This window comes from Pygoscelis adeliae, unplaced genomic scaffold, assembly GCF_000699105.1.
Source record: "Pygoscelis adeliae isolate BGI_AS28 unplaced genomic scaffold, ASM69910v1 Scaffold298, whole genome shotgun sequence".
NCBI classification, from domain to species: Eukaryota; Metazoa; Chordata; class Aves; order Sphenisciformes; family Spheniscidae; genus Pygoscelis; species Pygoscelis adeliae.
Window position 1 is genome coordinate 2,854,431 of NW_008825303.1, and position 19,288 is coordinate 2,873,718.

A 19,288-nucleotide genomic window follows, 5' to 3' on the forward strand; every position below is an offset into this window, starting at 1 on the left:
GTTAGTGCCAGGCATTTTAAATGAGAATAACTTTTCTCAATCAGTTCATCTCCCCAACTTTTTTCATCTGTAAATAAACAACTACAGTTCCATATTTAAAGAGCAGCCTAGGAATTAACATACATGACTTTTAGCTGAAAATACATGTGACTTTTTATATGCTATTTGTTTCTTCCCATTTTGCTATGATTTGGTAAGTATTGAGTAGAATAATTACTGACAAGCTTACTTTTGGAATTGCCAGAGAAGCTGAAGCCAGCTCCCTGTCTGTGCAATGTTTCCTGTACTTTCTTGCTGCGTTGTCGGTGACAGCAAAATCCTCATTGGGCTCTGCAGCACCTCTGGGGTTCTTGGTGCCACTTCAGGAAGACCAGCTCTGAGGTGAGGGTCCTCTGCATTTCTGTTAGATTCATCAGCTGCTTTCGCTTATTGTATCTTATCACTATGCTACTTTAAGTTTATGATCAAAACTTCTCTAAGGCAGGGAAGTACTCTTTTTTTTTTAATTTTTTTTTAAATTTTTTTTCCGTCTCCTTGAAGGGAGAACTGGTCCAGGAAGTCATGGTCTAGTCCTGTGAAAGTGCTTGGGCACCAGAAGTGGCATGCAGGCACTGAAGTCCAAACAGCTGAAGCAGCATCACAGCATTAACACTTCTGTTTGAACCATAGCATGAATTTTATCTGCCTCTAACATATTGAAGTATTGTTCTTATTGCTCAGTGCCTCTCACTAATGTTCTGCTGGGGTCTTAGTTGATTATCATGGTCAGCTGTGGTGGTGCTCAGTTTTACCGTGTGTCTTTAAGGCCCTGATTCAAAGTGCATTACAGAAGCCTGTGAGGGAATGCAGAAATAAATTTTAAATCTGAATCCCAGAGTACCATCCTCATTGCTTTACAATGTGGATTTCTTAGTATGTTAGCAGTGGCCCCAAATTAGTGTGCCACAGTGAAAACTGTTTCTCTGCTCACAGTGTTAAATCACAATAAGATTAATTTCCTAATGAAGAGTAAACTTTGTGAGCCCTTAGCAACTGAGAATTTAATCTCAAGTTTCTCTGTGATACTGATGCTATTGGTGGAAGAGCATAAGCTGACAGTTCCCCACTTTAAAACAAAGGGAGTTCACGGGTAGGTGTTCCTGCGCTCTTTGGAATTTATTCAGTAGCTTGTGGTGCCCTCCATTTATTCATGTGACAAGAGTATCAGTCCTCTGTTCTTGCAGGGTTTAAAAAAGATGAGGGCTGGGCAAGGATGGTGATGTTAGTTATTTATTCTTGAAGGGGGAAAAAAAATCAGTTTAGCGTTTTTACTTCCCATGTGTGATATATTATATGACCAGTAGCTGGTCATTAGTACACATTAGCATTCTAATATGTATTTATATAAATAAGCAAATAGCTTCATCCTGCAGGAAAAATTCTGCATGCCTGTGCAGAGCAAATACTTTTCAGCACTTTCAGAAACTACTCCTCTTGCATACCTCAGTGATCCTTCTTGTATTCCATACAAAATAACTACTGAATCAATTACCTCTAGTAAAAAAGTTCTGAAAACCTAATGTTTACATTAAAGTTCAAAAAAAAAGTTGTTTTTTTCTAAGTAGAAAAACTAGAGCTTCAAAGTTCCAAAGCATATATTTAGGTACAGATAGTGCCTGAAATTATTATTTTAAAATGAACATACTATTTTTTTTAAGCTCAAAAATATCTACTTTAAATGCACAATTTAAGGTAGAAGTAAAAGTGTGATTGTTCATGAGGTATATCGTTTGTAGTCATATATTGAACCAGACCTTGGGGGTGTTGGCTTTTTGCTGTGTGAATTCTTTATCGGGCCATATGCTGGGATTTGGCTGCAACATGTGTCAAACCAGATCCTGTCCCTTCTCTCTCCATGCATTTTGTTGCTGTGCTGCTTATCATAGAATGGTTTGGGTTGGAAGAGACCTTTAAAGGTCATCTAGTCCAACCCTCCTGCAATGAGCAGGGACATCTTCAACTAGATGAACTGTTGAAGAGAGCATGCAAGTTTCTGCTTTTTCTTTCGCCTTTATACTTGGTAGGATCAGGAAAATTATGCTAGCCCTTGCACTGTAGTTACTTTTTGCTGCAGGACAAAGGGCAAGCAGTTTCTATCCTGTTTCCAGGACCGGTGGGAAGAACTGTTCTCTTACCTATGCAGTTCGCAGCAGACAGTCTAGGCAGACTCCAAACATACACTAGCCATGTGTGTCTCCTCTGTGATGTTGTCTTCCAGACTTCAATTAGAAGTTAGGGGGGAAGGTGCAGGCTTGGCTACTACATGTGGAAATTACTGGCCAGTTGACATGGCTGCATTGGGTGGGCTACTTCCTCCAGATTGTATGTAGGACTGCCAGGGCTGGGCCTGCTTCCTCACAGCTTGGACTGAGTCCCTCACTATCAGTATTTTGTGGCAGAAGCCTGGCCTATAATATGTAGTAAATGCATTCCATCACCTGCTGAGGGAGTCAGGGTTATACAGTTAAATGCACTAGCTGTATATTAAAATAATGACTATCAGTATGCTGCATGCTATGATAAGGCAGTTAAATCTTGCATTATAGGCTCCCAGTGGTCAGGAAATATTTTCCCAGCCACGAACAGTACAACTGTTGTGTCCACATGCACTGTGTGAAATAACTTTCCTCTAAAGTACCAGACAGGATGTGAATTCAAGAATTTTATTAGCTGTCTGATCTTGCAGAGTGAGGTTTACCCTGTATGCAGCACCAGGACGAAATACTGCAGCTATTTGTAAAATTGCAATCAAAACAGCTGGACAATTTGTTTCTAAAAGCTAAACTACAAAGCATAGCGCTGTTTGGGAGAAGAGCAATGTATTTCACATCAATGGGCTAATTATTATATATTTGCTTTTAAGATACACAGTAAAGCAATAAATTCATATAAATTTACTGCATTTTGTCTGGAATGTTGCCCATAATACTTATCAGGAATGACAGAAGGTAGATATTTCTCAAATATATATTTGTAGTATAATTGGTTCTTATTATAAAATCTTTACTTCCAGATGCTGTTTTTGACTTGTCTAATAGCTTGACTGGATTTAGTACCAGTCTGCTTGCGTTTGTTTTGATTCTGTACTGCTGATTAAGAGACACAGAATTGGTCTAAAGAACTTTCTTCTCAGTCTCCTTCTTATATAGGAATATAATATTTACGGGCCTCACAGAGCCATAATTGGTATGATACATTGAAATCCTCAGCTCCAAGAGAATAAGTAAATGCCAAAAATTCTCATGAGGCTTTCTCTGTACTTTCCCCCATTCTTATTGTAGTGTTGTGAATCTTTTGTATTTTGGTTGACATTAGCTTCTCTAGAAAATTAGAGAATACTTTTGAAATTTTCCAAAGGTGTTTCAATCCAGAATCTATTAGGCCTAGGATTCTAAAGAAAATAATAATTAATAGCTTAAGGAAGAGTCTTGAGGCTGAAGTCTAATGGCTGAAAGGTAGTCTTCAAGTTACATTAGTCTAAGGCTATGGGCAAATACTCAAGCTTGTGTTTATTAGAAAGTTAACCTCCAAGTAAGATGAGCAGCAGATATGGTGGATGGAAATTAAAATGTAGTGAGTTTTAACCATTTTCATGGCAGACAGGGGGCGACCCTAGTACTTTCACATGACTAAGTGTCCCCTAAGACAGATTGACAGTGTCATCCCCCTGAATTGAGACATACATTGTACTGAGGGATATCTCAAAGCAGGTTGACTCAAGTATTTGTGTTACTCTGTCACTAGTGTTAAAAGCCTGAGTGAAATTCGTCCAAATAAATTTTGGTGTCGGATTCAAATGGACTTGTATTTTTACCTCAAAAACCATTAGCAGACTGCAAAAAATTAAGTGCATGTGTGATTAACTCAAATCTAATCAGAGAAGACCTGCCAGGTATGTATATAGAACTAAAAATATTCATTTTAGCATGTTGAAAAGTGTATGTATTTTTTCTTTACTGTTCCAAAGAGTGGCTGGACCTATTTTGCTTGGCTTGAAAACAAAAGTCTTGGCTGCAGGTCTCTGGTTAGTGACTTTTCACTGCAGTTCCAGGGAATAAGAAAAAGAGAACTAGAAGCAAAATCCCAGAGTTGATTCTTGACAGACACAAGCAAACCAAGCTTCTTTGAAACTAAATTGGTACTTGATTTGCTTCCAATAGTGATAATTTGGCTTAATATAACTCAGTTAGGTTAGTGTCATCCCCAAATATTTAAAATTCAGAAACGGGATTGTTGTTAGCTAAGCAAATACAAACCCAACTTTGGGTTTCAAATTTAATATTTTAATATTTAATCCAAGGGAGATGGGAGGGTTTTTTATTTTGAGAACCAGAATTTGTGGCACAAAAAGTCTTGGTTGGGTTGGGGGGGGCGAGTGCCTGTGTTATGAAATGTGTCCAAATGATCTTCTAACCATGTGCTGGCTGAGCCCAGGGTCATTTAGTTTCCCAGACCGGAAAAAACCCAGATGTTTTCAGTCCAGTGGAGCTGTTGATGCCAGGCTTGTTCCTATCAATGTGTGCAGTGGCACATCGCAAAAGCTAACTAATACTGAGCTTTCCAACTGTGAGCCCAGCAGCAGTATCAACACAGCATCCTGCTGGAGCTATTTATCCATGCCCGTGGTCCCTGATTAGTATCCTTGTGCTGGGCTGTAAAGAGAGATCATGTCACTAGGAGCCACGTCTGGTCTAAGTAGTGCTGCTTTGTATGTGTAGATATGACCTCACTTTTTCTCAAATGAAAGTACCATCTTCAGCAGTTGGAGCCATAAGCAGAGCATGAGATGTTGAGACATGCTGTAAAATAGTGTAAGCTGGCAGCCTCGTGTCTAATGCTTATGTGAAACACTAAGCGTGCTTTTGTGGTTTCCCTGCATATTAAAGCAGGCCCAAACTTTGAAGACTAGACAAATCTGTAAAGGGACCTTTTAAATATGTGATTGCTCCTTTGTTTGTTCTCTGGACTTGAGAGCCCTATAGTGGCGGGGGAGGGCGGGGGTTCTTCCACTTTAACCACATTGGGAAGCTATAGAGAACAACTGTTGGGATCACCAATTTATTACAGCTAAATGGGGGCAGTTTGTAAAAGTAAGGTAAATAGCAAGAGTTACTCTGGAGAGTTACTCCAGAGTAAGAGATCAAATGAGTACTCTTGCTGAATGAGAGCATGTTCTTTATTAAGGAGCTAAGAGCAAACTTTCTATTTGGGTAGCCTTGACAGTTACTCAGTTCTTCCAGATTTTTGAGATGCCATATTGCTCCTGTTATTTGCCATAGTGTTAAAATTTGGCAAGCAGAAGGCCCTCAATCCAGAGAAGTGTCTTTTCTTTGCCCCCTGACATCTTCACAATTAGCTACATTGTGGATTGCTGCAGTACCTGCTGGACTTGTGCCTTTTCTGGAAAATGTTGGTAGTGTATCAGAACTGAATTTCAACAGTGCCAGTATGCACTGTGTAGCCTGAACTTGAACAAGAGCCCAAAGGAGCTGTCACGGCAGCCCTGGTATGTGTTGAAAGCATATTCATGCTGGAGTGTTAGTGTGTCACAGAACACTGTTTGTAGACCTGCTACATAGCCCCTGTCCTCTCTCCCCAGTTTCTAGGTGAAGAGATAGCAGAGGGAAGGAGCATGAGTGGAGTCTTTTCATAACCATCCCAAACAGAGCAATTCCTCCTGTTTCTTTCTGTCTGGAAGTACCATGTGCTGCACGTCTGCAAGCTCCTTGGAAGAGGGTGGGCTTGACTGGGCTCTCCTGGGAGTTTGTATTGGTCTAGCCCTCCTCTAAAGGCTTTCTTCCAGCTAGTGTTATTTGTACTGTGGTCCAAATTTGCAGTACTGAAAAGTTCAAGATTCGACCAATGATCATGATGCATTTGTGGAGAGATTATGATTGTGCACAAGAGCATTTTTCTCCTTTTTGGCCTGTCTAAACTTCTCTCTAGAAAGTATGAGCTATACTTATGAATAATGAGACAGTCTTTAGTTACATGATTACACGCTCTTTTTTTCCCCAAACAGCATTCTGCTTAATTTCAGCATACAGGATGATCCCACAAGGGGATAGAATTATGGCTGCATGAGCAAGTTCAAATCTACCGTTTCCTAATTTCTGAATGCCGGATTTTTTCCAGTCTAAATACCTTTCCTGTGATGGAGGGTTTTTTCCTTTTTTTAATGTGATGTATTTAAAAACTTTACTGTAGATCCCTCCATAAAAAAGATGCAAAATTCAATGTCCCTTCTGCCTTGAAATAAAAAGCTCTATCTCTTGTACCTCTTTCCTTTTCTGGATACTGCATGGCAATGTTAAAGCTATGAATGGAATTGGGAATCTGCAGTGTTAATATGTTAAAATAATGTGTTAAAAATAATAGTAGTTAAATAGCGTTAAAATAACATCACATGTACTTGACTTGTTAAGGAAGTTAATTTGCTGTTTGTCTTCTGTGTGGCATTTCTGCATTCATAATCTTTTGACAAATCTAATTCTTTTATTTTGAAAAACAAATAAAGGCTGTATTCCTTATCCACCTATACAGAGCCATATAAACAAATACTTTATCAAACTCTTGGCTTAAATAAAAGTGGGCTTAGGGAGGGTCAGTTTAATCAAAAGAAATTTTAATTTTTTTATCACAATGAACCTGTTCACCCATTAGGGGAAAAAAGAAAAAACAATTTTGTTCAACCTGAAGTGAAGAAAGGAAGTGCTGGGACCTCTCCTGCTGGAGTTTTTCAGGGTTTCCCCTTCAAAAGTGCAGGTGGCTAGATTTCTGAAGGAAACAGTTTTGACATACATGACCAATAAAACTTTCTAAATGGAGATGTGTAGAGCTGGTTAAAATTTTCAGAGAGGTTAAAACAAAAACAGTTGTCAGAACTGTCAGGTTGTGATCCCAGGGAGCCTAGTTTCAGTTCTTGAAGAAATGTGACTTGCACTGGTAGAGGTGAGTGATCACGTCATGTTCATGCTGATCATCAGGGTGATATCAATGGTGTTAATCACAAAAGAAATTTGGCTAGTCTAATTCACAAGAGCTAAATGTAGCTACTCCTAAATCACACTTCCCCTTCCTCTTTGAAAGCAGCTGAGTTAGGTGTTTCCCCTACTCCTATTTCAAATCTTTCCCTTTCTGTTTTTCTGGATAGCTCCGTGACCTCCTTAGGATTGCCCAATAGGAACCTTATTAGCCATCATTTGCATTTGAGCTTTAGACTGTAAAAGAATTTTATAGACTTGAAATAAGGACATAACTTGTTTGCACAAAGGAAACAAAATTCCCTTTCCTGATGTGTACTAGATTCAGAATAAAAAGCTCCAGTGTGACACAGAAGGAGGAAAAACTCCACACAGAAGCCCTTTTCATTTCCCCCCCTTCCCCAATCTGTTAAGCATTTTCAGGTTGGGTGCTTACTCCAGTTGAATATTGCCAATGGCGAGGGCTCAACACATTATCTTTGATTTGAATATTTCTGATCTTAAGTATTTCTCCCCTGTGCCATTTGTTTCTGTGGTTGTGTCCACAGTGCACTGCCCTACCCTGTCTGTTTTGCTGACATAACTATTTCTGGAGTTGTACTGTGACCTGTATCAGCGAAGGCGTCCTGCTTTTTTAAAAAAAGTGCAGGAAAAGAAAAATAATTTTGTTGTTGCTGATTAAAATGCCAAATCAGTTTCCTGGTCCAGCTCACAGTAATGGCCCATGGGCAGGTGCATGGCTATGGCATGGGCAGAGAAAGGAGCAGAAGCTGGGCAAGAATACCAAAAACCTGCAGTGCAGCTAACAGCAATGTTTCCTTGAAGTGTGGCCTGTTGCATTTGCTTTGAATGCAAACTGTGAGCCTGTCCATGTGTCTAAGCCGCTGTTGGGGGCCTGTGTGGAAGAATCTTTAGTTAGAAGAACATTTCAGAATTTGGATTTGTAGCTACTTGTAAGTACAGATGTTTCAGTTAGTGTCTGTATTTTGTACAGGAGCTTACAGCTTCATGATAATACTCCTCAGAACGTGAGCAAATACGACAATCGGCTTGAACCACGTGGTCTTGACTTCAGCTCAGCTAAACAGGGTGCGAGTTAGTAGGGACTTCGGTGCAAAAGGCTTAAATTAAGCCTTCTTCCTACCCCCAGTTGGGCCCACTGTGCCCATTGTGGCACGTATTTTGTAAGACTATGCTTAAACCAATGCTAAAAGTCATGGTTTTCATGCACAAGTGGAGTACCGATTTTTTTTTTTAAGGTTGCTCTTGGGGTTTTGTTTTTCTTTTAGCTTAGTGTTTAGTGTTTGTACATACACTCTATCTCACATGTGCTACGCTTTAACATATGCTTTCCAAACTGTTCTATGCTTTGTGTTGTTTAAGCTGGACTTTATCTCCTTATTAGCAAGCTACAGTCAAGGTGTGGTGACTGACAATAGGTAGTTGATCTAAACATTAACAAATTAACTCGGGCAGGATGCGTGCTGGGCAAGGGCAGCAGCATGAACCTTTGCTCAACTATAGCGCATGACCCCACTTCTCAACCTGCATGATTCTGAGCGTAACCCATGAACTGTGAAGCAGTTTCTTGCCAGTGCCTCCATGGAGGAGGGGGTGAAAGAAATCATAATCAAGCAAAGGGTACCTTGCAGAAGCTTTGAGGAACACTGGCATGTGTAATACCTGTGCAAAGAACAGAGGAAAGCTGAAGGGCTTGGAAGGCAAATGCAGCACTCCTTAAGCACTTTGAAGGTCTTGCCTCAGAAAGAGCTTAGTGAACTGGGTGCAACTTCCTTCACCTACTACAGAGGGGTGAAGAGCTGAGTCAGCTTTGCTGAGATTTGAACCATGATCCCGTACATTTTAAGCTGGGCTACCAGTCTACAAACTTGTCTCTGTACAGAAAACCAGATGCAGAAATATGCTTCCCATCAGATTGCACTGTCCTTTTGGTACATACAAGACAGTATGTCAGTCATTTAGACCAGTGAATGTTTCTGGTTTTTACACCACTTCAAAGCTTGCACTATAGAAACTCTTTGGGACAATTCTTTCCTTTCTGTCATAGCCCCTTTTTAAACTAATTCTGTTTAACTTGGGAAACTGTGCTCCTTCTACAGCCGTCTCACCTTGAAAACACACCACATAACAAATAGAATCGCTGAACTCTCACAAAATGGGCATTGCTCATACTCATATGGCAACTCAGCATGCACCGTGTGCTGTTTGGTCTCAGTTCCAAGAAGTGAAAAAAAAAACCCAAACCAACCCTGGAACTGTTAACTATTTCCCTCAGATAAGACCATGAGAGATGAGGCTTTTTTGTCTACCGAGCACTGAGTGGGATAGGTGTGAAAAGGGCTGTAAGGAAAGTTTCCACTTTTGGGTGGTGGATGGAATACCCAAAGGTTGCCCTCTGCCCCCACCTGTCTCTGTTGGTAGGGAGGAGAGCCACATCATTGCTCTTTGCCTACACTATATCCTATAGGAATGCAAGCGAGAGATAAGTGCAGAAGACTGAAATCACCCTGCTGTTCCTTGTTGCCTTTAAACACCACTCAGTTGCACAGAAACTTCCTGTGGAAGTTGGAATTGTTTTATGCTGCTATAAAAGTGGGTTTTTTTTAAGGCAGTTTTGAACATAACAGATAGATGAGGTGGAGTGGGTGGAAAGAATAAGTTTCTGCAAAATATCAGTATACGTTAAGACATTTCTGTTGCTTGCAAAAAGCCTAGAAAGAAGCATGAATCATAGTAATCCCTTTAGGATATAGATATACACAACCTATTATGTCCATTTTGAAGGTTTCAGTTGTGCTGCCCTCTTACTGCACATATTAACTACTTGTCTTTTTAATTCATTAAATCAGCTAATACGTTAGTCATCTGCACCAGAAATTACTCACTTTTTGCCACTTTTTCTCTCAGGAAGGCTCCACTGAGTCCTTTGGAGACTTGACTCCCTCTATCTCCTTTCAGGTCTCTTTCCACGTTACTGGTCTCACCTTTGTGAGCGCCTTATGTCATGGTAACGATCCCTTCAGCTAAGGCGAGTTGGACTCTGCTCCCTGCGGAGCCATCAGAGCTATCAGAGGAGCTTGCTGCCCGGCTGCGAGTTGCTTCTTCAGGTGGTGAGCAAACTTTATCTGCAGAGCTGCCAACTCCAGTGAGAGGGAGCAGGTCTGGCTTATTGGTGTTGCCACTGGTCAGATCTGGTTGTGTTGTTAAAACAAAATTCTGTATGCGTGTGAACATATTTCCAGCTTTAAAAAAAAAAGAGAGACTGAGTGTATTCTGGAGAGATAAAGATTTCATGTTGATGTCCTATGTGTTGCTAGCCCCACTGTTATGACTAATTTCCCTCAAAATCTTGAGATTAATCTAAAAAATAAGAATTTTTAAAAATCTAGCTGTACATTTGTTGTCATTGTTTTCTTTTCTAAATCCCCTTTGGGAGGGAGGTTGTGAGTATTAGCACTGTGCTGTCTCCCAAATAAATGGTGAGTTTTTTACTATGTTAAGAAATTCCCATATCTACATCTGTCTGCCTGTCCTCTGAGGCCAGTTTCCATCAGTTTTGTTCCCATTTCCGAAGTCAGCTGTATCCCCATTTACCTTTTATTTTCCAGGCCTGCAAATGCAGTTATAGCAGGATTCTCAATTTCCTCAGTCTCACAAGACAGGTGCACGGTACCTCATGCCTTTACCATTTTCTCAAGCTGAGTGCTTAGAACAATTCGTTTGGGTAAAATTTTTCATTAAAAATTATCTTCTTGGAAAGTGTTGTAAAATGTCAACCCAAAATGAGATGTTAGGGAGCTAACATCGCAAAACAAGGCTGATATTTATATTTTAGTTTTGTTGTGGTGGTAGGTGTAACAATTGCTATCATAAAGCTGTCATAGGTACAGATTCACCAAATCCCATCAGTGTGTGATTGAAACATGCATAATTTTAGGCAGAAGTTTTAGTATTTTGCTACCTTAGGGATATAATAAATAAAATATTTCAATGACTACGAAGGCCAGGGAAGAGACTCCCATTGATATCAAATGGATGTTGAATCAAGTCTCTGCTGTATCAGGGAAGGTTTATCTGAATAAAGTTTGCTTCTTCCTCTGACTTTAGAAGCATTACAAGGTTATAGATAAATGGAGTGTGTGTGTTGTTTTCTAAAATAAATGTATTTTTCTTTTGTAAAGTTGGTCATGTTTCTTTTCTTCATATGAATAATTAAATTGCTTTTGGCTGACTTATCTACCTGAGGAGAGTGATCACAGCGTAGACCCTTTCTTTTTGCATACCCAGGAGCATTATCTGGAAAATCTGAGAATGCGTTGACTATGTTTTACATTATTATAAGGTTATAAGACATGAAATAAAGGCTTGGAAATGGCTCTACAAAAGATGTAAGTTCAATTTTATTATTTGGTATCAAGTGATTGTTAAGGGTGATACTGTTGCTACATTTATATGTCTCCACTGTAAATACTTGACTGATACTAACAATTCAGCCTGTAAGTGACTCTAGTATAAAGTTTAGTGTAAGAAGCATTTTTCATTATCATGAATTTTTTTATGTTATTGTCAGTAATATTCTAATTTGCTAATGACTATTATGTTTAATTAAAATAAGAGTATGTTTTTATGTTACTTTTTAAAATTATTTAGCATATAATCTTGACAATAGCTTTACAAAGTCTGTCATGATATCTTTTTCTAAAGATTTTTGTTTCTTACATGGTATTCTCCAGTTTATATTTTTCCAGCTACCAAAACCTGTGTGTCAGTAGGTTTCATTCTCACAAGCTTGTCCTCTTCTATTCTGGTTGCCGTGCATTGGTCCAGGTACAACACAAATGGAGATTTTGCCACAAGCAAATGTGGTGCCCTTTCCAAATGTGTTAGTGGGTTTTGTTGACCAAAAAAATCATCTTGATAACAGCTCATGTAGAATGTTTGACAACATGAATTAATTCTTGGAAGAGACTTTCTAAAGTACCAAAGGGAGTCAGGAACACAGTTCAAACTGGAAAATGGAGAACAGAACCCCAAACTTTGTTGACAAAGCTAATGCTCATCTCTAGAAAGTATATTAAATTGTAAAAAAAAAAAAAAAAAAAAATAAATAAATTGATTGGCTTATAATAGAATTTGCGCTCCTGAAGCCATGAGTTTTCTTTGAAAATCCACTCCCCGCTCTGATCTTGGTTATCATTCTCAACAGTCTAGCGGTTTAAAGCAAGACCTGTGTTCTTATGGAAGCATATAAGTGAGCAGGTGTCCATGTGTATAAGTAAATGCACTGTAACTTTACAGCTTCTATAATACGGAGGAGTTAACCTGGAATAAAACCACATTGAAAAGGAATCATGGGGGAAATAAAATTGTTAGACAAACTTGCAATATGACAACAAACGTCACTGCAGCCCTTTGGAGTTCTTTCGACTGTGTTTTAGATAACTTTGTTTTGCTTCTCACAGAGACCTAATCTTGGAAGGCTAGAACCTCTGTGCAGAGGAGCTGCAATTAGTTAAATACTGGAACCACTGCTGATTCGGTTGCATCCTCCAACATGACCAATCCTCAGTAAGTACCATGTGAGGATAGTTATAATTTATTTTAAATAGAAGGGAACAAGTTGTTGCCTGTAGGAGAATGATGTGATGTCAAGAGGGTTCTATCAGTATTACTGGAAGGAAAAGTTGCTATTTTGAGAAGGAGTAGTAGGATTTGGCGGTTGTCTAAAGAGTGTGAATTAGCAGAAAAAACACGAATGCTGTAAGCATGTCTGATCTGTTACTAACAGACAGTGGCTGAAAACTAGTATGTCATATTATTTTCAGATCCGTTTGCCTTTTTTCTTTCCTGCCACCAAACCTGTCCCAAAGCTGTTTGCCAATGCCAGTCTGTTGGTTTGTTTGCTTTTCTTTTCAGTCAAATCAGACAATGTCTGTCATTTAGTCTGTCTAAGAATACAGAAGGTAAATACTGGTGGGAGAGGGAAGGCTGTACCAACCCATTTCCTTTTTCCTTCATAATACTGGAAATTGGATCATTGTATGCTCTTTTGTGCAAAATGGAACCAGCTTGGACTTGTAAAGGTAAATGTCCACAGGATAGCACTAAAGGTGAAAATCAAAGAAAGAAAATTCTTGCTAAAATTAGCTCCTCGCTCTGGGCTTCTGATTTCAGATTGTTTACGGAGGAATACTGTTCTGTCAGAAGTGAATGAATCTCATTACTTTCCATTATTAGTTAGACGAACAGTAAAATAAAATAAGTCTTTAGGTTGTTCAAATAGTACATCCTTTTACCTCTACTTTCTGCCATAGTATGACACAGTTGCAGCCTTTCCCTGCCAAATACTTGAGATATAACAGCATTTTCCGATTTTTAAAATTACTTTCTTGTGTAATGCTGGCAGCAGTTAGCTCCTTTTAATTTAGGAGTAATGTTTTCCATCTGAAAGGGTTAGTCTGATGGTGAGGCTCCGATCAATAGAATCTTTCTCTATTTCTTTCACATAGATTTTTAGTTCCTTCACCCACATCCTTACACTTACAAGATATATGAGTTAAGAACTCTTCTAAATTATTAATTTTTTTCTGGAAAAAAAAAGAACTGTTATTCAGGTTGCTTGAATAGCTGGAAGATTTTAATAAGCTTCTTTAAAACAGAATCACCAATGCAACTTTTGCAGTCAAATAACAGGGAAGTTGGGTGCTAAGCGCTTTTTAACTATATCCCTAAGGAAAAAGAGTATCTTCACACCCGCTGTTGAAAACCTCTGAGAAAATACCCTGAGATTTCTTCAGAAGTTAACAAGCTCCCCTGGAAGAAAGCTAGAGAAGTTTATGCTTGCACCTACTCTGAATCAAATGGAGCAAACAGCTTTCACTGGGTACTACAAAGGATCAATCCCTGCTGGGGCTTGACATGCAAGCTCTCTCCTACAATGAAGTCATCCGTCACATGCACTAGACAATATGCTGACAAAATTTGAGTTTCTAGATAAGTAGTATCTTGTTATAAATGTGGAAGACACACACATAGTCAGACTCTGGTTTTACCTGCATGGAGTTCCCATTAATGTTAGTGGGGTGGTAGAAGAATACATGTTCATATTTAGAAGCTGTACATAAGGATAGTTAAGATAATCTTTATAGAGGAGTCCATAATTCTTCTGAATCGTTGTTCTCCTTTCAGAATTATTTTGAAATAACTTGTAACAGAATGATCCTTTCTAGTTGAATGAAACAAAGTCTCCATCCATCAAAACTATTTGAATATTGACCCACCATGGAAGAGGGGTCAAACTGCATCCATTAGTTAACAGTTGATTTGTATATAATGATTAATAAGCTTAGCTATTCATTGCTCACTGATCTAACTTACAAAGCAGTGAGTTTTTAGTTGGCATAGTTACATGCCTTCTTTCTGTTTTGCACGAATATTTTGCTTTTGGGTTCATGCATTGTTTCTGTATTTGTTTGTTTGTTTATAACATATCCATTTATATTTAGTGCTTTTGAAGCAGATTCAGCAGAGTGAAATGCTGTTCTCATTTGTCTGTGAGGTTTCTGTTGATTGCAGTGGGATCTACGAAAGACAAGTTTGGAGAGATTTGGTCTGTCCCCTCAATGAGGACAACTTCCTCAATGACCTTGCAAAGGCCTTTTAAGTTGCTGGCTTTTTAGGATTCTGTGAAGTTCTTGTCTCTCAACTTATTTTTACTTGCTTGCTTATTTATATTGTTTATATGTATATGTGTGTGTGGAGAGAGGGGGGTTTTTATTTTGCTTATTATGTTTTCAGGCCTGCAATAGAAGGTGGTGTTTCAGAAGTTGAGATAATTTCACAACAAGTGGAAGAAGAGACCAAAAGCATTGCTCCTGTACAGCTTGTTAATTTTGCTTATCGAGATCTACCTTTAGCTGCACTTGATCTGTCTGTGGCTGGGTCCCAGCTTTTGTCAAATTTGGATGAGGAGTACCAAAGAGAAGGGTAAGTACAAAGGGCAGAATTTCATTTTATAGTTGTCCTCAAACTCTTTTTAAAACCCTTGTCACAGGATGGAAATGACCTTTTCTAATATAACTAATCTGTGCTGGTTTGGGGCTCTTTATAATTTTAAGTGATTCGTAGCTGCTATTTGACCACAGTCTGGAAGCCTTCTGTCAGGGAAAACTAGACCAAGCACCTAGCCTGTCAGATGAGCAGAATGGCCTGGTGAAAGCTCTTTGTGAAAGGTGTTTCAGGAGGGTTTCAGGATGACAGAGAGTTGGCTACTGTGATTCTTGTACATAGTTGTACATCTCCTGATTGAGAGATAATGATTTAGTACTGCTGATTCCTGGACAGATTGCGTACTTTTCACAGAATAATTTGAATTGCATAGTTTGCTTAGATAAGAACATTGTCTTTGATAATGCATATACATATTACTCCTGTTTTCGTAGAACAACTGTTCCAGTTTTATTGGAATAAAAGGTCTTAGTTTATAACATTTGCCTAGACATAACCCAGTGTCAGCTTATGTGGCATTGTCCTACAGGACATTAGAAGTCATCCTTATGCCTGGTTCAGGCTTGAAGCGGCTGTAGGTGGACTGTTATACTAAATTTTTTATGAAATATTTGGGTCAACTAGAGAGAATCCAGAGGAGGGCAGTGAGAATGATTGGAGGCTCGGAAAACCTGCTGTGGAGTACTGATTGAAATAACTGTTTGTGTTTCATGTGAAGAAGAGACTTTCAGGGGAGTTTATAAGAGACTTCATTGAGGAAGAGAACAGTGTGTTACCGATCTCCGTGATGTTTAGGACAAGAAGTAAAAAGCTGGAATTGCAGCAAAGAAGAGAATAATGAGGGTAGTGAAGTGCTGGGCTAAACTCCTGGTATGTATGGGGAGGAGGGGAATAGAGTTGCAATCGCTAGATGTCTTTAAGAAGATGCATATTTCAGGAATGATACCACTATAGTTTCACATCCCTTGGGACAGAGATCAGGTGAGCGCTTGTGCCTAGCCCTTCTGATTCTGTGATTACTGTTCCACTGTGTGTCGCACTGAACGTATATATACTCCACTGTCAATAAGATCCATCTAAAAGCACTTCACAGTAAGTCATATAGAGCTCTAATTGATGAAGATATTAAAAGGCTTTATATAAGCCTCCATTTATTAACAGCTCAATGTGTTTTGTCTCTGAAATCAGCAGAGAGACTTGCTTGATCTCTGCTCAGCAGGTATTCTGTGTGGTAGTCAGGAAGCAGTATGTGGGGAAGGCTCTTGCTTTTAATTTCTTTCCAAATTGGACCTTATGAGACATCTCCAGAAGGTTGTTACTCCAAACAAGGGGAAATACATTTCAAGTAGGTTATGTAAGTATGGTACAACTGTAACATAAAATACCCTGCATAGCAAAAGAGGCACTTGAAAATTAATTTGAGTATGCAGGTGTAACCCTCAGGCTATTTTGGTGCTGAGTAAATACCAGTTTAGTTCAAATATGCATTTTTATTGATTTTTATGATCTGAAACTCAATTCTTCACTGTGCCAAAGTGCACAGATCTTTCATTGTAACTGTTTGAGCGGCTTTGCAGTCTTAAGCATGGAAATAGACTTGCCATTCTTTTCCTCAGCAGAGATCTCTTCCTTCACACAGGCTTCTTTTGTGGCTTTATCAGTCTGAACGGAAATAAGCAGGTGCCATCCAGACTTCCCAGCTGTAGAGTGGATTCTCTGAAGAAAATTCAGAGCTTTAGTTTGTACGTCTCAATGCATTTTGGCTGAGTACGTTCAGCTGAGTCCCAGGACTGCATCTGCCTTGTGGGAATGGTGGCTTCTTCCTTTCAGAAGCACTGATCACAACTGATGCCCTGTGAAATTTAGGAGCAGACCTGAGCTCAAGAAGCCCAGCAGAAAAAGTAAAATACTGTCCCCATACCACCTCATGGCTTAGTTGGGAATATGTCTGGTTTTATGAATGTGGTATAATTTCTTTCTCATGGCCTTGTTAGATGTGACTGACTTCCACCTGAGTAAGAAGGAGATAGGGTGGGTCAGATCAGTTTGGTACAGGAACTGACAGCTACATCTCCCTCATGTATGAGGAGAATGATGTGGGAAGGGCAGCACAGGAGGTGGCAGAAAACGTCTAAGTCCCTGTGGTTTCTGCCAGCATCCGTATTCGTAACTGTGAATCTCTGTTACGCCAATGCTTCCATACAGGTTGCAGGTGGAGATACCAGAAGATACTGCTAATGCCAGAGAGTACTAAAAGGTGATGTAGGACTCATCTTCCCCTCCCTGGCAGTCTGCCTTTGTCGCAGATTCCAAGTGTTACCTTCTGTACACTTTTCCCTGAGAATTTCAGGGAAGGTGCCAACCTGTATGACCTGCATATATTCTGTATGGCTCTGTTTTCTAGATCTGTAGCTGATCTAGGCAAGTTGTGGTTGTTCTAACTGCAAGGCTCTGCATCAGGAAGGTCTGGCACATCCCTGTGCTTGGAAAATGCTGGCTTGTTGTTACAAGCTGCATCCGTCCGTGACCTTGTGGTTTTCAACATTATTGTCCACAATCCCTAGTTCCTGATGTGGGTTGCCACACTTCATCACTAGTAAGTCTCCATCTCCATGCACAGAGCAAAAGAGAGACATCAGACTAGAGATGAATGAGTGGGCATTAAAGGAGTCTTCTGATTTAATGGGTGTTGTGCACTCCAAGGCTTTCCTCTAACTTTCCTTCTTTAAGGCCAGAAGGTGTTCAGGGTCCAAGCGCAAACGCAAATTTAACCTGGTTGCTAACTAGGGGAGCTTTTTGTTTCATCTGAGAGAATGTTTCTCTCAATAAACCCGATATTAATATGCTACCAAGAATAGGCGGGTCATAGCTCAGCCCTCTTCGTGTGCCTGGAGACTTTCAGATGGCATCAGACTAGCTACCCCTCCCATGAGAAATGAAAAAAAGAAAAGGAAAAGCAAAAAGAAAGGAAAATTATGGTCTGTCTTTTGTTAGACAGACCATATGTAAACTGACATTCACATGGCTTTAAAGATACTGGAATAAAAACCTTATTTTGTGCAGTTTGATGTGTCTTTGCTCTATCATATCAAATGCTCAGGGCAGTCAGTTCCCATCTGACAGTGTTGTTGAAGGAATTTTGTGGACAGTTTGAGCTGCTTTTGTCAGAAATTTAGTTTACAATGCTGATCCCTGTGCTAGGCAACAAAGAAAGGATGGCAGATTAGACAGCGCATTAAGCCTGTCCCTGAAGTATACCTGTAAGTAGTGAAAGGGTAATCAGGCAAGAAAAACCTTTCCACTCTCCCAGAAACCCTCAAACAAAACACAAAATATGTTTTCTTCTAATGTGGGATGAGCAAAAATTTTTTTCCCTCTGTAGACTTCTCAAATAGGGAAAGTACAAAGATTTACATGATGGAAGTTGGTTAAGTTGGATGGAATCTGCATTGCAAATATTCTCACTCATTATAAATCAAGTGGGTGGGCTGGCATTGCCGCCTTTGCACTGAAGAGGAATAAGGTGCTTGTGGTCTCCGCATGTGGGATAGGAGGGATTCCTGCATCTGGCTTGCTTCCTAGCTGCAGTGAGGCTGATGTGCCTGGTGTTAATAGAGCTATGAGTCTTACTCTTCAGAAAAAGGAAATTTTCTGATAAATGCCAACAATACGTAACTAAAACATCTTGAGTTTTATGTGACTATAGCAATCTCCGTTTATAAAGGTATATCTCTTCCACCGTGTGTGGCACTGTGAAGAAATAGTAGCTTGGTTCCCAGAACCAATATGAGTATGATGTTCATTACTTACTAGGCCCACTGATCTGCCTTGCAGTTAACTTGTTGGAATCATCCTTAGATATCCCAGCTATGCACTGTAGTCCATGCTTAGACATTGCAGAAATGATTGAGGCATAGGCTAGAGACATGTATATGAGAAATAAACTCATTCAAAAAATGTGCCTTGGATGCCAAGAACACGTGGTGTACACTTCTTATCTATCTGTAACAGATTAGGTGATGCTCGTGTACAAAAAGCAGCAGCAAAGTTGCCAATTTTCTTCATGTCTGTGAATTTATTGGAGAGTCTGTGTCTGCATTGAACTTGGTTTGCATGAGAAGAATATGTAAATGTTTCTTTAAGGACACTAATCACCCAGAAAGCTAAGGAGATTTTTAAATGTTAACATTAGCTTTAAGTGCCACTCTTAATTTCTTTTTTTTCCAATCAAGTATTCT

The 19,288-nt window shown here is 39.4% G+C and overlaps 1 protein-coding gene across 1 annotated transcript in view; it reads left to right on the forward strand.

Moving 5' to 3' along the window:
• The first annotated feature begins 12,597 nt into the window (after positions 1-12,597).
• LOC103922039 (chromosome unknown open reading frame, human C15orf27) overlaps positions 12,598-19,288 on the forward strand; it is a 53,831-nt gene continuing 47,140 nt past the window's right edge. The window contains exons 1-2 of the mRNA XM_009330110.1: positions 12,598-12,611; positions 14,841-15,029. Coding sequence (XP_009328385.1) covers positions 12,598-12,611; positions 14,841-15,029 — 203 coding nt within the window. The remainder of the gene's footprint in view (positions 12,612-14,840; positions 15,030-19,288) is intronic.